An 18,925-nucleotide genomic window follows, 5' to 3' on the forward strand; every position below is an offset into this window, starting at 1 on the left:
CAATATCACACAATTTAAAAAAGACAAACTACCAACGATCAACAAAAAACTACCGACACAAAGTCAACAACAAACGATGTATTTTCCACCCGTAACAAAACAGGAACTGAAAGAAGCACTCCTACAACTAAAACCAACGACCACTCCAGGAATAGACAAAATAAGATTCACAGACCTTATAACACACTTTGAACAAATATATTCAATACTTTTGAAACTCGTGAACATAATATTCGACACAGGCATTATTCCACAACAACTAAAAACTGCGGTAATTACGCCAATATACAAATTTGCGTAATTACGCAAAAGAAACGATACTCAGAACTATAGACCAATAGCTACCCTACCAGTCATCTCAAAAATTCTAGAAAAAATAACACACACCAGGCTATAGAACTATTTACAGAAGTACAACATCATCTCACAAAACCAACACGGCTTTCAGAAAACAAAAAGCACCATCACTTTATTAGAAGACATCGCCGACACAATAAACAAAGCTCTTGACAAAAACAAGTACGCCGTCCTTATACTGCTGGACCTAACTAAAGCATTTGATACACTTGAACATCACATACTACTCACCAAGTTATACTCAATAGGCATAAAAGGAACACTGCATACATGGTTCAAGAACTACCTCTCAAACAGAACTCAAGTAACAAAAATATACAAATAAAATACGGTGTACCTCAAGGAGCCATATTATCACCCACTCTATTCAACATATACATTAACGATGTTCATAATATGGCCATAAGAAGTCAAATATTTCAGTACGCAGATGACACCGCACTACTAGCAATCCACACAGACATCAACACGGCTCTCTGCAAAGCCCAACAAGACCTAAATAAAATCACAACATACTTCCACCAAAACGCAATTCTAATGAACGGCACCAAAACACAGATGTTGATAATACACAGCCCAAGAAATCATACGACCTGCATCACTATCGATACACTGTCATACATACCGCTGCATTAACAACAAAAATACCTGCCAATGTTCCGAAATCAAACCTGTAACACATGCAAAATACCTCGGTATCTATATAGATTCCCACCTTAAATGGACAAAACATATAGAATACCTACACACACCAAACTCCGGATCATCGCAGCAAAACTCTTCCAAGTTAAAGACATTATTCCATCCAACATAAAAAAACTCTTATATCACGGTAACTGCGAATCCCTACTCAGAAACGGAATAACAGTCTATGCAAACACATCAAATAGCCATCTAACAAAATTAGACACATTACACAGGAAAAGCGTGTCAACAGTCATATGAACACTATACACGCAACAACCAATATCGGATAAGCACATGGCGATACACAGAATTCTGAGCATTAAAAACCTGAAACACTACATGACATTAACAAGGAATTACTTCAACATCACCTATTGAAACAACAGAGACAGATATCGTATAACACGACCCACAACAACTCTCTACATCCCTACACCCTTCAACTATTCATACGGTTCTTTTGTGAGATCACATTAGATACCCACGCAACTCAACAACCTACCAAGAAATTTAAAACACATAGATAACTACAGAACATTAAAACACGAACTCTGGAAAATATACTAACAAAGTTAATATACGTGGGCTGTTCAATAAGTAATAAGACTAATTTTACTATGGCGAAACCACTCATCACAATATTAATTTCTGTGGAATAAAGAAATGTTGCTGTATGTATAACAAAAGAGGTTGATAGATGGCGTATACGGGCTGATGTGCCAGAGTGTCACGTGACTAAACGCAAGTGCTCATCGGCGCGCCTACGAGGTGCGACCAGTCTTCGAAATGGAAGCGTCCTTGGAACAGCGTTATGCGATTAAATTTTGTGTGCGTTTGCAAAAATCGGCATCGGACACTTTTAACATGATACGCGAAGCTTTCCACGATGAAGCAATGTTGAGGGCAAGTGTTTTTCGCTGGCATAAAACTTTTAAGGAAGGAAGGCAAAATGTGGAAGATCTTGAACGTGAGGGAAGACCTTCAACGTCCATCACAGAGACAATGATCAACACAGCAGCGATTATCATCAAGCACGTCAAAAGGAAGCGTCCATGCTGAAGAATGGCTTCTTATTGCACCACGATAATGCAAGGCCACATATTGCTGGTTGTGTAGTGGACGTTTTGCAGAAGAACAACACAGATATCCTCCCACACCCTCCATACAGTCCTGATCTCGCACCGTGCGATTTCTGGCTGTTTCCTCAGCTCAAGAAACCACAAAGAGGCCGCCATTTCGAAAGCAACAAAGCATGTGTAAAAGCTGCGGAGGCGGTTTTGAAAGAACTCTCAAAAAACGGACTCTCACATGTGTTTAAGAAGTGGACGCAACGTTGGGACAAATGCATCGCGTCTCACGGTAGTTACTTCGAAAATGACCATGTAAATGATGACGATTAAAGGTAATCTGTTTTCTGTATAAATATAGTCTTATTACTTATTGAACAGCCTACGTACAATTAACACTAATATACACATCACAAATCACCAGCATCCAATGCCAACATCCCATACATAAACAGTAGCAACAACATAAAGAGTGAAGCCTAAATCCCACGCTCTTCACAAAAGCTAACCCAAGCTTCGAAGTAGGCGGGATTAACTCGCCTCACTCAACCACACGTAATCCTTATAACCAAAGAAGCAGATTATGTAATAAAACAGTTAGTAAAGTATACAACAATAAAGAAGATACTGATCATTATGTGATAATATCATTAATATAATACTCTTATGTAACATGAAAAAATAATGTAATAAATTATTATTATAATTAAAAAATTATATATATAAAAAAATTATTATACAAAAAAATTCTGAATAATCTTCATCGTTAACATTAGAAGAACATGTGTTGTTAATACATAATATAGAGGCAAAAAAATGCTATTAAAAATTTTAGTTGAAATCAATGTAGAAATGAGCCTGTGTAGCTCAGTAGAAGTGGCGTTTTATTTTTTTTTATTATTTATTTTTTCTTTTTCTTTTTTTTTTATTAGATTTGATATCTTGTTGTCATTATTCCTCTCATTGTGGCGAATGAGCCTACGTTAACAGCACCTTTGTCTGGGATTATGCTTTTTATTCAGATAGTGGGTTATCATTATTGTCTACCACTAACTATGGGGGTTCCATTATCGGTATAAATTTTATTTTTCCTTCTTCTTCTCCTTCTTCAATTAGGCCGAGTTTCCTCCATTGCTGTGTTGTTATGCTTTTGGTTTGTGTAGTGTTTATGATAATTTCCTTTAAATAATTGTTAATTTTTGCTAGTATGTCTGGTCTGGTGTCTCTTCCGTGTATTTTGTCACATCTGTGGGACCATATTGCATACATTGTTATTATTATGATTATTAGTTCTGTATTTTTCATTTTTTGGTCTTCCAACCAAAATAATGTGTTTTCAGAGAATGGTTGTGTCTTATGTAGGAATTTCTGTATGGTGTTCCATACTGTGGACGTTTTGCTACAGAACATCATAATATGATATATTGTTTCTGGGTCGTTTGCACTCTACAGCACTTGACCGCACGACGAAAGGCGTTCGAATCTAGTCGCCGACTAGAGGAACGAACTTTTTCTAAGCCTTTTCTCGACCGGTTCTAGAGTTAGTCGATCTCGGTACGGGCTAGCTGGTTTTTCCTCCCGGAAACTCAGGTTTTTTCGTCCCGTAAACTCAAGAAAATCGACCGTCGAACCCACGCTATTTTCAGACATTAAATATATTGTGTTAGGGTTAGGGATCACCAGATGTCGGCATTTACTAGCCGCCTTCTTCGCTGGGTGCCGATTAATTAGTGATAGCTTTGGGCCAGCTATCTCTGATTGGCTGGCTACCAGTGGAGATTAAACTGCCCACTCAGTCTCTAAAAGTTAGATAGGGCTAAAAAACGGCCACGCCTACTCTACTGGAACAAAAAGGCGTCAGCTGATTTTTTGATCAATGTAGAAAATAAAGCACTTAGAGAGCTGAATTCTGTAAAATTATTTCGGTATATTCAAAAATTCTGTATAATCATTATTGTTAATATTAGAAGAACATGTGTTGTAAATACATAATATACAGGTAAAAAAGTATTATTAAAATTTTAATTGAATTCCACTGTAGAAAATGCAGCACTTAGTGCTGAATTCTGTAAAATTATAAGTTGCAATGCCACTGAAGATGTTTATTGTACGTGTAAATATTTTAGCAATCAATCAATAAAAAAATATATATGTATATATTATTATTATTATTATTATTATTATTATTATTATTATATATTTATTTATTATTATAATTATTTTATTTTATTTTTTGCTTTTAAGTGAAGGTGAGTTAGCCACACGAAGATATCAAGGTGTTTTTAACAGACATGATGCATGTGGCGCATACTTATATTTGCGATTAAACAACCGCAACCTTTCAAAAATATTCAGTTTTTTAGTTCTGGCTTAACAGCTAAAATACAGTAGTTGTGATGATATATTAACTTATAATGAACTAATGCATGAAATAAACACCATTTCGAAATTGGTGAATAGTTTTTTTTATTTTTTTTTAATCAGAATGAACCTCATTCTTTTCTTCCTGTATCAAATATACGATAAATTTCTTTCACTTCTATTCTTTAGAAATAATGCGCGAGGATACGACTTGAATAGAAATTTCCCCGATTATTTTGCCAATAACTCGGTTACTCGTCAACCAGAAACAGAAGCCATTATGAAGTGGATTGATGACATCCAGTTCGTCCTCTCAGGAAATATACACGGAGGAGCTCTCGTGGCTAGTTATCCATATGACAATTACAAGGCACCAGGTAAGAAGACTGCTCAAAAATTTCTTATATATAAAGACGTAACAAAAAGTTCGTAGAATGTTTTCCCTCCTATACACATTTGTCTTCTTCACAATGATATGATCACTTCGAGATAATTCCCTTCAGCAGTCGTACATTTTTCCAATAGACGTAGTAGATCTTGCGACAATTTCTGGAAGCCGCTTCTTTTGGTCAAGATGACCTACAAAAACTACTTTTTTATGAGGTCACTTTATTCTTTGGCCACTCTCAGATCTTCAACGCCTCTGTAACGCAGTTGAGAGGATGTGACGATGAATGGAAACATCTGTATTAGAATAAAGTCTAGGTAGCGAGGAACCATTACAAGTTATTTTCAGCTGAAGATGATTTTTGCGATCGCAATATGGAGATGGGTTTTTTTTACTCCTTCCAGAAACTCGGATTTTTTAATCACTCAAAACATGCAAACGCCAGAGTGACAACATGTAATTAAGAAACATGTTAATCACACGTTTTATGTGTACGCGTAAACAATTTCATAAACTGATTTTTTTAATCAGTCCAGGAATATTTGATAGCCATTCTTATATATATATATATATATATGTCTCCAAATATCTTGCGAGTTTTCTAAGAAATCTTTCTGGAATTTCCTCTTCACATATTAAAAACTCTGCAGATTTTGTTTCTAAAATCAAGGATATCAAACTTAAAAAAACAGATTTAATGGCCAGTTTCAATATTGTTTCTCTCTTTACAAATATACTTGCTCAAGAAGTCCTCGATCTTCTCAAGAACAAATTATCAAAAAAACTCGTTGCTCTTCTCTCCCATTGCATAAAGTCAGGATACTTCAAATATGACAATAAGATCTACTTACAAAACTCAGGTCTGGCCATGGGAAGCCCGTTCTCTCCGATTCTCGCCGATATATTTCTCAACGATTTTGAAGAAAAAGCTACTAACTCCTTTCACCTTAAACCAAAATTCTGGTATCGTTATATTGATGATATTTTCCTCATCTGGGAAAATGGTGTCAACAACCTCTATTTATTTTTAGACCACCTAAACAAGTGCCATGAAAAAATCTCTTTCACCTTCGAACTGGAATCAGATGACTGCCTCCCCTTTTTAGACCTGAAACTTACCAGATGTGCTGCTGAGTATTAAAATCTCAATTTTTAGAAAGCCTACTCATACTGATAGATACCTTCATGCTTCCTCCCATCACTATCCCCCACAAAAATGTGGTATTATTTCCACCTTAGCTCACCGAGCCAAATCATTACTTACAGAAGAAACAGAAATTGAAAATGAACTCCTTTTTCTTAAAAAAAACTTTTATTAATAATGGTTTCTCTCCAAAGAAAATTGACAAATTTCTTTCCCCCAGGCACTCAACTACTTCTGAAGATCCCTCTTCCCCAAGAGCCTTCATCTCTTTGCCTTACATCAGCTCTCTTTCACCAAAACTGGCAAAGATTCTCAAGAAGTTTAACTTCAAAACTTGCTTCACTACGCTTCCAAAACTTCGTTCAATACTTAGCAAACCAAAAGAAAATCATCTTCCAAATCAGTTTCCAGGAGTGTACAAGATTTTATGTGATTGTGGAAAGCCATACTATGGCCAGACTGCTAAATCCATCCTTCTACGTTTGGATGAACACAGTAGAGATATCTCCTATAACAGGACTAGAGCTAGCGCTCTCTCTAGCCACGTTCTCTTTTCAGCTAACTCAGACGAAGGCCGCCAACACATTGTGAACTGGACTCAAACTTCTAACATCCATGTGTGCTATGATGAACTCGAGAGAAAGATTGTCGAATCTAGGGAAATTTCTCTAGATTCCTCTCATATCAACAACAGCCTGAGTTTTAATCTCTCTGACGCACACGTTGCCTCTGTTCAGTACTGGCGCACTCGCGACAGCGCGTAGTATACGTTTGTTTGGAACTCAAACTCGCATTTTGTTTTCAAACACGCTACTGCCTTTTTATACTTGTTCTGTTATTACAATTTTAAGTCTCTGTAATTTTTTATATACTTCTTTGATTGTGATACCTGAAGATGTTGATCAATTCAACGAAACTAGTAAACTAGTAGTATCTTTTCAAATATATCTTGTCATCTTTTTATCTCTCGGTATCAGTCATTAAAGCTTTTTCATATACAGGGTGTTCGGGATAAATTTGACATATTTATAATTAATTATATTTTTCCGTAAGTTACATGTATTAACACACACTTCTCTTCATTTAAAAGTTTGGACCCTTCTTCATTCATATACAAGATGTCAGAAAGGATGGATAGCTGGAACCCACCTGAATCATGGAAGAGAATAACTTGTATCATGATGATTCGTGCCCGCCATCAAAATAAGGATATTACGACTGCTGCCCAATGCTCCCTGAATACAGTAAAAACAATCAGGCATGAACTAGAGACTTGCAATGGTGACTACGAGGATGTAGCAAGAAGAAAGATCCCTAGCAGACGATCTGATTGCGTTCGTACAGCAGAATTCCTCGCAAATCTGCAGGAACAGGTGTTGAAGAACCCTGGCATTGGAATTCGGGCTTTGTTCGTGGAGTTGCTAACTGTAGTCAAGCCCTGGATAACAAGGGTAGCCAATGGTAGGCCGTATGTATGGCAGCAGGATTCGGCCCCTTGCCACACCTCTGGGAAAAGTCAAAAATGGTTGTCTGAAAATTTCTACGACTTCACCAGTCCAAATGTTTGGCCTCCAAACTCCCCAAACCTTAACCCCATGGATTATTTTGTATGGGGCGCAGTTGAAAAAGACACCAATCGCACTTCCAGTAATACAAAAGCCCAGTTAATGGATAAAATTAAAACAGTTTTTGCGGCCCTTCCCAGGGAGACTGTAGCATCAGCTTGTTCGAGGTTCCGAAGCAGAATTGAAGCTGTGATCGATGCTAATGGTGGTTATTTTGAGTAAATCTTGTTGATAGTATTGTAATTAACTCTGCCTGTAATGTTTTTTTGTCAATTCATTAAATTTAATAGATACAAAGAAGATTTTCTTTTTCCTTACGAAACTGTCAAATTTATCCCGAACACCCTGTATATATATATATATATATATACATATATATATGTTCCAAGACACTCCGCGGATAGTACCGAACCCTATATATCTATGTTTTTTCCAATACATACATACTTACTATGATACATTTTACTTATAAATGAGGCACAGTAAGAGATTAACAAGTAATAATAAAATAGAACAATTATAACAACATACTGTAATAAAAGTTATCTGAAAGTGAGTGGAATCTTAGTAACCGTAGTATACTTTATTATTATTATTACTGTATTTATTTATTATTTTATGAAGGCGAGAATTTTCATCCTTTTCACTTAAAAGGAAGCACTTTACGGTTCTCTTTGGCATATTCGAATTGCCAGCATCACTACTCTTGTGCTTTGAAGCCATTATTAAGTAAAATAAGGGTTACTTGAACACAAGTACTGCGATATCGAGTCGATCTGATAATCGAGAACTACTGAGAACGGCGCGCAATTTAAAACGTATAAATTGTCTATTACTAAAAGAAAGAGCCCTACGGCTTCATTTCTGCCATGCAAATTTACATAAGCAAAGTTTATATTAGATCCAATATTATTTCAAAGCAGAATGTTCGTAGAAACTATAAAATTTCGTAAGTTGACCTGAGAACTTACGAAATACAATCCTCGGCATCGGCGAGTTGTCTTAGCTACTTAAGTCAAGTAGTGCAAGCTAAGGCAACTAGGGAATGCCGGATTGTATTCTTGTAAGATCTCAGGTCAACTTAAGAAACTTGCATAGTTTCTACAAACATTCAGTTTTGAAATAATGTTCGATCTAATATCTACTTTGCCGATGTAATTATAAATTGTTTATTTCTGGAATTTTCCATTTAATATTTTCGGACCGGGGTTTACCGCAGAGAGCTGAAACAGCGGATAAGGGACTACAGTATATATAACATCTGCAGCAGCGATGAGCAACGAAGACTGAATGTGGTTCTCCGGACTTTCAACAATTAAATTTAAAATTAATATTTAAAATAATTTATGCTTCAAAAGATTCAAATAAAGTTATTTAGTTTTATAAAGTCATATATATATATATATATATATATATATATATATATATAAATTCAAAAAGAAGTGGTTAATACTGTGCCAAAGAGATATTGAAACTTCTCGAACAGAATATGAAGTGATTATAGATTTATCGTATAACTGGAACCAAAAATTAATGATCTTTTTGGTCATATATTTCAAGAGGAAGGAAAGGCAATAGTAAACCTAAAAATTAATTTCTGATGAGCCTCCGTAGCTTAGTATCGACGATGCTCTTTTGGAAAGACCAGAAATGGAATCCCGTCTAGAACTCGAAGAACCTTTATCAGAGCTTTTTAAGTGAAGGCGAGTCAGCGGTCTTCTATGATGGTGGCAGAGTTTTGATCCAAACACCTTTTCTATATTGTCTGTAGAACGTTTTTATACTCAGCTGCAAATCGCCACCAATGTCAGTAAACCAATCGTCATCACTTAATTCTCTCCAAACTAATGGAAAAAGTTATCAACTATTAACTTCTCCTCCACCTGGAGGCTTACCAGTTAATCAATGATCCAGATGTTCTACAGAGTTCGATTCCCCTCCCCGCCTTTTTTTTCTTCTTCTTCTATTTCTTCCTTACGGGAAGAGGGAAGGGAAGGGGAAAGAAATTATCGCACTCTCCAGCTTTCTTTCAATATTTGTTTTCTATGCGCAGGACACACTTAACTTGTTCGCATATAATTATTTTCTTCTGAGTCTTTCTTCTCAAGAAAAATCACAAGTAAGAAAAAAATTATTAAATGAAAGAAAATCCAACCACTCTTAAAACTTTCTAGTTCACTTTAAATTCACTCACACTCTAAGCAAAACATCAGACACACGTTTTTTTAGCCACTGATTATTTCACTAATTCAAGTTATCACACACACATACATACACATATTATACGTATATACACTGCTTGAAAAGAATTCAATGGGCACTATAGTGTGAGAAACAAACAGCCATGGCGCCCACCTTAATAAGATATAGGACCTATTTTTGCTGCGATAACTGCAACCTACGGGGCATACTTTCCACGAGCGTTCGATAGCGATCAACGGGATTTTGGGGCCATTCTTCCTGTAAGCATGTAATGAGGTCCTGGACTGTTGTAGGGCGGACATCCCTTGACCTCACCCGACGATCCAGTTCATCTCACAGATGTTCAATAGGATTGAGATCAAGGCTCTATGAAGGCCAGTCAAGTGTGGTGAATTCACGTCCCCAAATCACACAGTTACAACAGCAGCTGCAGCCTTATGACACTGTGCATTGTCTTGCTGAAAGAGACAATGGCCAGTTCCGTAGAAATACCACAAAATAGGAAGCATTATCCACAATGTTCAGATACTCTCTCGGAGTTCAGCGTTCGTGACACCGCCAAATCCGAGACCAAATCATGAAAAACAACACCATGCCATCACTCCACCACCTCCGAATTACATATTTGGGGTTACGCACTCTGGTAAGGGATGCTCAACGAGCACCCACCACACTAGTCCATCTGCTGGGTAGAAGGTGTAGCGTGATTCGCTGTTTCATAACACGGCTTTCAAAGCTTCCACGTCTCACTATGCGTGCACTTTGAACCACTGAAGACAACGATGCATGTTTGTTCTGGTAATGTAGGGCTAGCATATTGCTGTCGTATCTTCCATGGAAACCTATATCGTGAGCCTTGGTTTTGAATGTTTTTGTGCAGATCAGTGTTCCAGTCGATGTCCGCAACTCCGCATTCAACATGTCGGCCGACGAATGGTGGTTTTTACATATCATCATTTGTAGCACCCTAATTTCACGTTCGGTTAATGTGATTTGTCGTCCACTATAGTAGCACTTGCAGCTGACTCCTGCGCTTCCATCTCGGTCTGGTATCAGTGGATGTTAATTTAGAATGACCCAATTTGGACATCTTATCATCATAACGTCTCTTTCAAGCTATGTCAGTTCCCTCTGGCAACTATTTCATCCGGACACAGATGCATTGACTTGGGAGCATCATATTCCTCCAATTTATACCGGCTACAAACGCGTGACTCGTTACATGTCATGATGTACTTTGTCTATGGGGATGTCCGTTGATTTCTTTCCAAGTAGTGTATGTATATACATGTAATATATATATATATATATATATATATATATATATATATATATATATATATATATATATATATATATATATTATAATATATGTAATACAGTATATAATGTAATATAACATGTAATATAAATGTAATAGTATATAATATAATAAAACATGTAATATAAATGTAATACAGTATATAGTGTAATATAACATGTAATATAAACGCTAAAGTAAGTTTTAAACAAAATATGTCACATTGCATGTATCGAATTTCTGTCAGGATCTCATCTCTGGATGACGGCAGGATCGCGTTCCATCCGCGTGGTTCGAACTGCTTGTATTAAACTTTAATTTAAATTAAAATAATGCAAAACACGCGGTCGAATCTCTCCGCTAAATTTCATGCGCGGTCATTCACCATTAAACTTTTTTTTATTATTGAAAGTTTAAATTTCATAATTTTTGTTTTGCTTTATGTGTGTTGGATTCGTATAACTAAAAATGTATTTAACAATTTCACATGCTTCACATATAATAAATTACAAATATACTACTATAATAAAAAATATAAACCAAATTATCTTTTTTTCTGAGAGGGAGGTATGCCGGTTTTACAAAATTGTTAAAGGGGATAAATGGATACTGAAATTTTGTAAATCACTATTGTAGAAAATCAATCAATGAATTTGATTATTTCATTTGAGTGAAGACCAAAAAAAAAAAAAAACATTTAAAAGTTTTAATGGTGAATATGCTGAAAAATAGAAGTCGCAGATTTATGTCATTAAATCGATCGGATTCCACAGAGGAATGGAACCAACTTTTCATAGCTGGGCGTTTCACACCGTCTTGAATTAAAAAAAAAAATTGAAATTAAATTATAAGTTTAAATTATAAATTATAACTTTCCATTCGTGTTTTGTTGAATGTTTTGTGGGGTTTTAGTACGTTTTTTATTTTTATCTTACCTAAATTACAAAACATAATTTAAACATCGATTTTGATCCCTTTAATTTTATCTGACAGAATCGAAAAGATCTTAAATTTAAAACTCTAATTGCGTAGACGTATCCAGAAATAGTCAGAACGTGCATTGCAATTCGTTTATTTATTTTATAAAATTAGCAATCCTAGAATAAGATGTAGCAGAGGTCAGCGCACTCCCATTAGGATAGAAAAAATGGCCAGTTCAGACTCACAACATTAACATTAGAGAATGAGCCCAAACCAATACATTTAGTACTGAGCTGATTTGAACATAAACAATTCACTCTGTATACGGAACGTTACTAGGTGCATTTTTCGACGAATGTTTGTAGAAACACGGAAGTATGATGGAGAAAGTAAATGTTAGAGAGCCCCGCTTCCTCGGTTGGATTTCATCTAATCAGATTACGCATTGCATTCTAAATTTAAAATGAGACAATTTCCAGTATGACTAGGGTTTGCAAGTACTCCAACAAAACCCAAGGATAACTTTTGATAGAGTATGGAGCGGATGTTTATTTATCTGACCTGTTTTCTCTAATTGTCAGATCACATGGAAGACTTTATAAAGAAGTCTTGTAATAACACAAAAATGTAAAATCCTAAAAATTCATAATCAGAATGGAAATATGTCAATATACCACTCAAATCGCAGATTTTCCAAAGCAGTACAGATAGTTATATGTTTATGCCTTAAAAGAATCTTCATCCCATTTTTTTTTAATTTATTTTCTTTCTAGCTTTTCGAAGAACAAATCAAGCTTCTCTAACTCCGGATGATGATGTTATGCGCTATTTAGCCCAAACGTACTCATTTAATCACCAAACTATGTATCAAGGAGATGAATGTCGAGAAAAAGTGGGCGGATTTCCCAATGGTACTACAAACGGAGCCCTATGGTATCCCCTTACAGGTAACGTGCAGTTTTTATTTTTTGGCTATATATATATATATATATATATATATATATATATGAAAACTTCGCTTTGCGCGATAATCAGCTAGCGCGAGTGAGTGAAATGATACTATTTCCCGCTCTAAACGAGTGATTAATCAGTTAATACGATATTTTTACGTTATGCAAAATTTTTGGTTGCCAATCTGCGGCAAGCGGCGGCACTTTTCAATGTAGCATCCAGTGAACAGTGGTAATGCAGCGGTCGGTGGCTGTCAACACTCAGCACTTGACTCAAAGTTATCATCGCAAACGCACGTGCAATCTCTGTTCTCTTGCTCAGTCACTTTTCCTTCATTTTGTTTTAATTTAGATACCTATAAGGCTTTATTATATTCAACCTCTGATATGGAAAAGAGAAATGCTGATAAAGAAAGCTGCAGTTAAAAAAAAATGAACCGTGCGGCAGAAGGTGTTATCTCACTGTGCAAATGAATCATTGGTTTTAATAACCCAGCTGACATTATTAAAGAAATCAGCACAACTGGAAAATAACTTGGATTTATGAACTGGATAATGAAGATGTGAGGAACTTGCTCGATTCCCATTCGAGAACGATCTCCTTCAACTAGAAGAAGAAGATAAGGAGTGCGAACAAGGAGAGAATGTTACGACTAAGAAGCTAACTGCAATAGAACTTGAGTTACTTTTCAATCACAATGAGCGTGCTAAGGAAATTTTGTTTGATGCTGATCCTGATATCGAACGAAGCTTCGAAGTCTTTTTGTGAAAAAAGTATCTCAATCAAATGTTTAGGCATTAAATAAAAATTTAAGCAATTAATTTTTATTAGCTTTGATGATTTTATCCTCCAATATAGATATACATAATTTTTTTTTTCAAATTTACGCTAACTGATGGATGAATTATAATTATTCCTATTGTTTATTGTATTCGCTTAGTGCATATTAATTGATGGATTAATTAATCGCGTTAAGCGAGGTTTTCCTATATAATTAATATTTTGTTAGCACCGTAGTGGGCTAAGGATTAGATAACCTGAAAGCCCTGCTCTACAAAACAATGCATCTAATTATTTTCAAATAAACTTCAGTCTTCCAATAAGCAGGATTGCCATATCGCACCAGGTAACGAGATTCATCTATCACCTAAAGACATTCACAAACATCCAAGCGCACAGTGGGATTGAAAGTTACAGCTTGTTGATTGGGAAGAGGGTATGCTTTCCACTCTGGCATGATTGGCTGTTATTACGTTGAATAAAAAACTGACAGGTTCTATATATATATATATATATTGTGTACTGGACCACGTAGATATGATGTAAAAATCTTGGGATAGCAATATGTTATCCCGAGAGAGAGAGAGAGAGAGAATCTACGTCTCGGGACCGTGGATTGCTATGAACGAAGACAGATTGAGAGAATGTGCTCTGCATACTTTGGAAAATAACAAGAGAATGGGCTCGAAATGTATAAGTTGGAAAGAGAAGCCCATCAGATAGTTATAGCGGAATTACGTGTATTTCAAAAGGAAATGGGTGGAGTGCGAACGAGGCGTTTGCCCTGTAAGTTTTGTAAAGGTTATTGTGAATAAGCAGGCGAAAAGAATTCTTTTGTGAAGGGTGCTGAATGAATGAATGAATGGAATGCACTGCCTGGAGTGAGTGGTGAGTGCACTGACGCTAAATGTATTCAAAGCAAAGTAAAATATGCTTTGTCGTCTGCTGAAAGTTTGTCTTCCCACGATGAGTTTTTGACTCCATTGAGACCTGGAACTAATATTAATTAAGAATATTTTCTTTTGGCAATTTTCGATATCATATTACAATAATCCTTGATGGCTGCTTAATAAATGGTAAAACTATTCCTGTAAAATCATTAAATATGAAACATTTGAAGAAAGAAATAGAAGCGATCATTATTAAATTAAGATACTTGATAATTCTATAAATCACTACATTAGAGTGCAGGAATTATAAATAAATATAATTTACTTATAATAAACACGGTTGCATAATTAGGTGGAACTGGCAAGCAGTTACATATAATTAAAAAAACATATAACTGCAAAACTAGTTATACTGAAGCAACAACTTTTATTTTAAGTTTTTTTTCTCTAATCTCATCTCATCTTCCTTTTCCCTCTTTTACCTTGCGGTGTCGAGGGTTAATTAATCATCGGACCTCAAACCGCTCACAGGATAAGGTCCCTACGCTCCGGTGTATCCTATGTTCGTAATGTTGAGTTCTCAAGGCCAGTTTGCCTGCTTTGCGGGATGAAAAACCTCAGGATAAACTGGGGGAAAAAACCTACTGTCCACGCCCAAGACCGGCTAACTTGGCTATGGCTGAGGAAGATCAGCTCTTCACGTCACCGACGGGAATCGAACCTAGGACACTCCTTCGCTAGGCATATGGTTGCGAAGCGCACAGTCACTAGGCTAACCGCACGGACTTCTCTAATGCACGAAATAAATGTGATCGCCGAATAAAGCAACTAGCTAAGTCAAAGAGCAAGTATGTATGTACAGTGGAATTGTTAAAAAAGCTGAAAAAAGAGTGAGATAATGACGAAACTAAGACAAAAATAAGAAAATTTCAATTTTATTAAATTTTTGGGGCGTAATATTTGGGATAAAAGGAGATTGTAAAAACAGATGTGATAATATAAATAACTGGTATTGCAAAACTTGTATTTAATTTATTTGTAAATTTATGGAATGAAAAACTATAAAACAGAATACTCCTTGAGGTTATGCAGTTATAATACGTTCGTCCGAAAATATAGTGCACTAGCTATTCATGAAATAGTTTATATTTAAAACCGTTTTAGTAGAGACATGCAAAATTTGCATTAATGCACGAGAATGGTGAATAGTTTTGAGTGTAGTGTCCCAGTTGAAACTGCAGTTAAAAGCATTAACTTACTAAAAAAACATTTGTGTGAAATTCACAGTCCTTCCCCCCCCTCCATGAATTGAATAATGCGCTAAAACTTTAGTTTATTTGGATGAAATTCGAATTTATTTGCCTTAACAATTCAGAGTCTCGTAGTTTAATCAGTTTTGACGAAACCCTTCCGTTGAAAAGACCCCAGTTCAAATCCACTCGATGATGGGGAGAACCTTTATCAGGGTGAAAAGGTGCATTAGACGGTCTCATATGAAGGTGGAAATTATTGGTTAAGAAATAACCAGCGATTTTTTTTAAACAAAAAAAAAACTTCCTATGATTATACAGGGTAGAGATAAAGGCCAATTATGCTTACATATCTCCCAACAATATCAGGCAATAGATAAATTATATTTCAAAGTACTGAATTTTTTAATCTGTTTCGAAATACTGAAATTCAGAGTTAACATAGAAAAATTAATTCAATAATGTTCATATGAAGCATACTGTATCTACGTATAAGCAAAACAGACAACTGCTTATACTGAAAAATATCTACGGATTATTCCATTTGCTCTTTTTCCCCTATCTCTGTAGAATAAACATAGACAGACAGTGGCGATAAATGAGTAGCGAACTACTTAGCTATAATGCTAAGTACTGTTGCAAACTCATGCTATAATACTGTTTTACTTCTGAAAACGTATTGCAGAAAAATATTCAGTATATATATCTATCCAAATTATTGATCTGCATGATTTATAATCAAGTTATCTTCTTACAACTGGATTACAGAACCGATATGTGTATATATATGAACTTTCAGATAGAAGATGATTTTTTTTTTGCTACACGGTACAATCACTACCACTTTTCTTATTTTAACATTTGGTCTTTCAAGTATGCTTTCCAGATTATCCAACCTTAGTCCCACTACTATATGAATGTGCCATAAGTTTCCAATCTTTCGGGGGTGAGAACTGACATACAAAAAAAAAAAAAAAAGAAACTCCCCCACCCCCAACTTCCACTTTCTCGGTGTCATGCAACAGCTCGGCGATTAGAGACCACTGTCTTAAGAAGTCCAAATCTCTAAACGCAATTTTTTTTCTTTTCTAGATCTTCTATCGTCATATAAAATGTTTTCTGCGAGTGTATAAATAACTCTATCCAAATAACGTATGGAAATATAGTATTTATAAATTACATAAAGTTTACAGAAAATATTTCGATTGACAATAGTAAATCAAAATCAATACAAGATATAAGATTATTATATTTTCAAAATTATGACATCTTAAGATAGGCTTAAGCGGACCCTCCCCTCCCCTCCCCCCCAAAAAAAACTAGTACCCATGAATTCCAAAAATTCGACTCTAATATTAAGAATATTAAAATAAAAAGCATGATAATTGCTTGTCATAAATTTATAAGTTGCATAAAGCGTACTGCTGCTTTTAGCATTGATGCTATTATTTAGTTGTAGTGAAGGGTGTGCTACCAAAAATTTAATTACCTCTAGATGTTCAGTCAGTTTAGTGAGCTCTTCAGCTATTGCAATCTTTTCTTGTTCGTTAATACAACAGTCATAAAAAACATAAAGCAAACTTTGATGAAGCTTCGTTCCGTTTTATACATTCAAGTCTAAATTTATTTTAATTCTACTTTTTCTTTGATTCTAAGTTTCTACTGCTGAATGATGACTTCCAACCCACGCCTTCAGATGATTTAGTGGATCCAAATCAGTGTGAATCGATTCCACTTCAGCCACTATTAAATGTGTATTGCAAATTATATTCTAATTTTGAATTAACTTCACTGTGCTTTTAAACTTGCATTTTGATTGTTTGAAATAACAGACATCCATATAGTAAATTTATTGGTTATTAGAAATCGGAACTTTTTTTAAAATTAATCCTTTAAAGAAGAAAATTGAATGATTAATATGATAAATTACTATTTGCTAAAAAAATTAAAAGTGTTTCAGTTGTATGTTACAATTTTTCCAAAATATTCTTGGGCAATAATTTAAATACTTTTTGATATCTAACCGTATTTAAGTTATTTCCGCATTGCTGCAGGCTAGTCTTTTAATTACAGTATTTTATTCATTTAACACAATTACATAATTTTTTGCATTCTGTCTTTTCAGGAGGCATGCAAGATTACAACTACGTCTGGGGAGGATGTATAGAGATAACCTTTGAGATTTCGTGCTGTAAATTTCCTTTCGCACACGAGTTACCAAATTACTGGGCTCAGAATAAAAATTCAGTGATCAACTATTTGTGGCAAGTTCATCAAGGTAGATTATTAGCTTCTGTACAAAACGTCAATTTAATTTTCCCTTTAAATTAACGAAATGTATCCTGAACTGTATTTACATATGGATTCGCAGATGACTTTTAATAGATATGAATATCTTTAAACATATTTTACTTTAGTATGATACAGTCTTATTGCAATCCATTTAAATTAAATGTAATCTGTCGACCAGGTATCAAAGGCCTCGTTACAGATCATCTCAACAATCCAATTCCAAAAGCTATGATGAAGATTAAAGGACGAGCAATAGGTTTTAAAACCAGCAAGAGAGGAGAATATTGGCGAATACTTCTTCCTGGGATTTACATTATTGAGGTAAATAAAAATTTTATTTTTAGTAAAGAAATAATAATAAAAAATATTATATGAAATCCATAGTAAGGGATCCTGAAATACTGTTTATTGCAGTTTGCATATGGCAAAGTCAATGCAGAGAGAGAGAGAGAGAGAGAGAGAGAGAGAAGAGAGAGAGAGAGAGAGAGAGAGAGAGAGGAGAATATTGGCGAATACTTCTTCCTGGGATTTACATTATTGAGGTAAATAAAAATTTTATTTTTAGTAAAGAAATAATAATAAAAAATATTATATGAAATCCATAGTAAGGGATCCTGAAATACTGTTTATTGCAGTTTGCATATGGCAAAGTCAATGCAGAGAGAGAGAGAGAGAGAGAGAGAGAGAGAGAAAGAGAGAGAGAGAGAGAGAGAGAGAGAGAGTTGAATATGTGTATATGTATATTTATATTTATATGTATACTTATCAAC

At 35.0% G+C, this 18,925-nt stretch overlaps 1 protein-coding gene across 4 annotated transcripts in view; it reads left to right on the forward strand.

Annotated features, from left to right (window-relative positions):
- Window positions 1-18,925, forward strand: part of LOC150108904 (carboxypeptidase M-like) — an 81,666-nt gene that overhangs the window by 41,961 nt on the left and 20,780 nt on the right. For all 4 annotated transcript variants that reach the window (XM_090410836.1, XM_090410845.1, XM_090410854.1 and 1 more), the window contains exons 5-8: window positions 4,662-4,849; window positions 12,766-12,939; window positions 17,989-18,141; window positions 18,334-18,476. In XM_090410836.1, the coding sequence (XP_090266962.1) occupies window positions 4,662-4,849; window positions 12,766-12,939; window positions 17,989-18,141; window positions 18,334-18,476 (658 nt within the window). The remainder of the gene's footprint in view (window positions 1-4,661; window positions 4,850-12,765; window positions 12,940-17,988; window positions 18,142-18,333; window positions 18,477-18,925) is intronic.

This window comes from Typopeltis vanoorti, chromosome 2 (assembly GCF_054136105.1).
Source record: "Typopeltis vanoorti isolate ZY-2024b chromosome 2, IOZ_Tvanoo_1.0, whole genome shotgun sequence".
Lineage (NCBI taxonomy): Eukaryota > Metazoa > Arthropoda > Arachnida > Uropygi > Thelyphonidae > Typopeltis > Typopeltis vanoorti.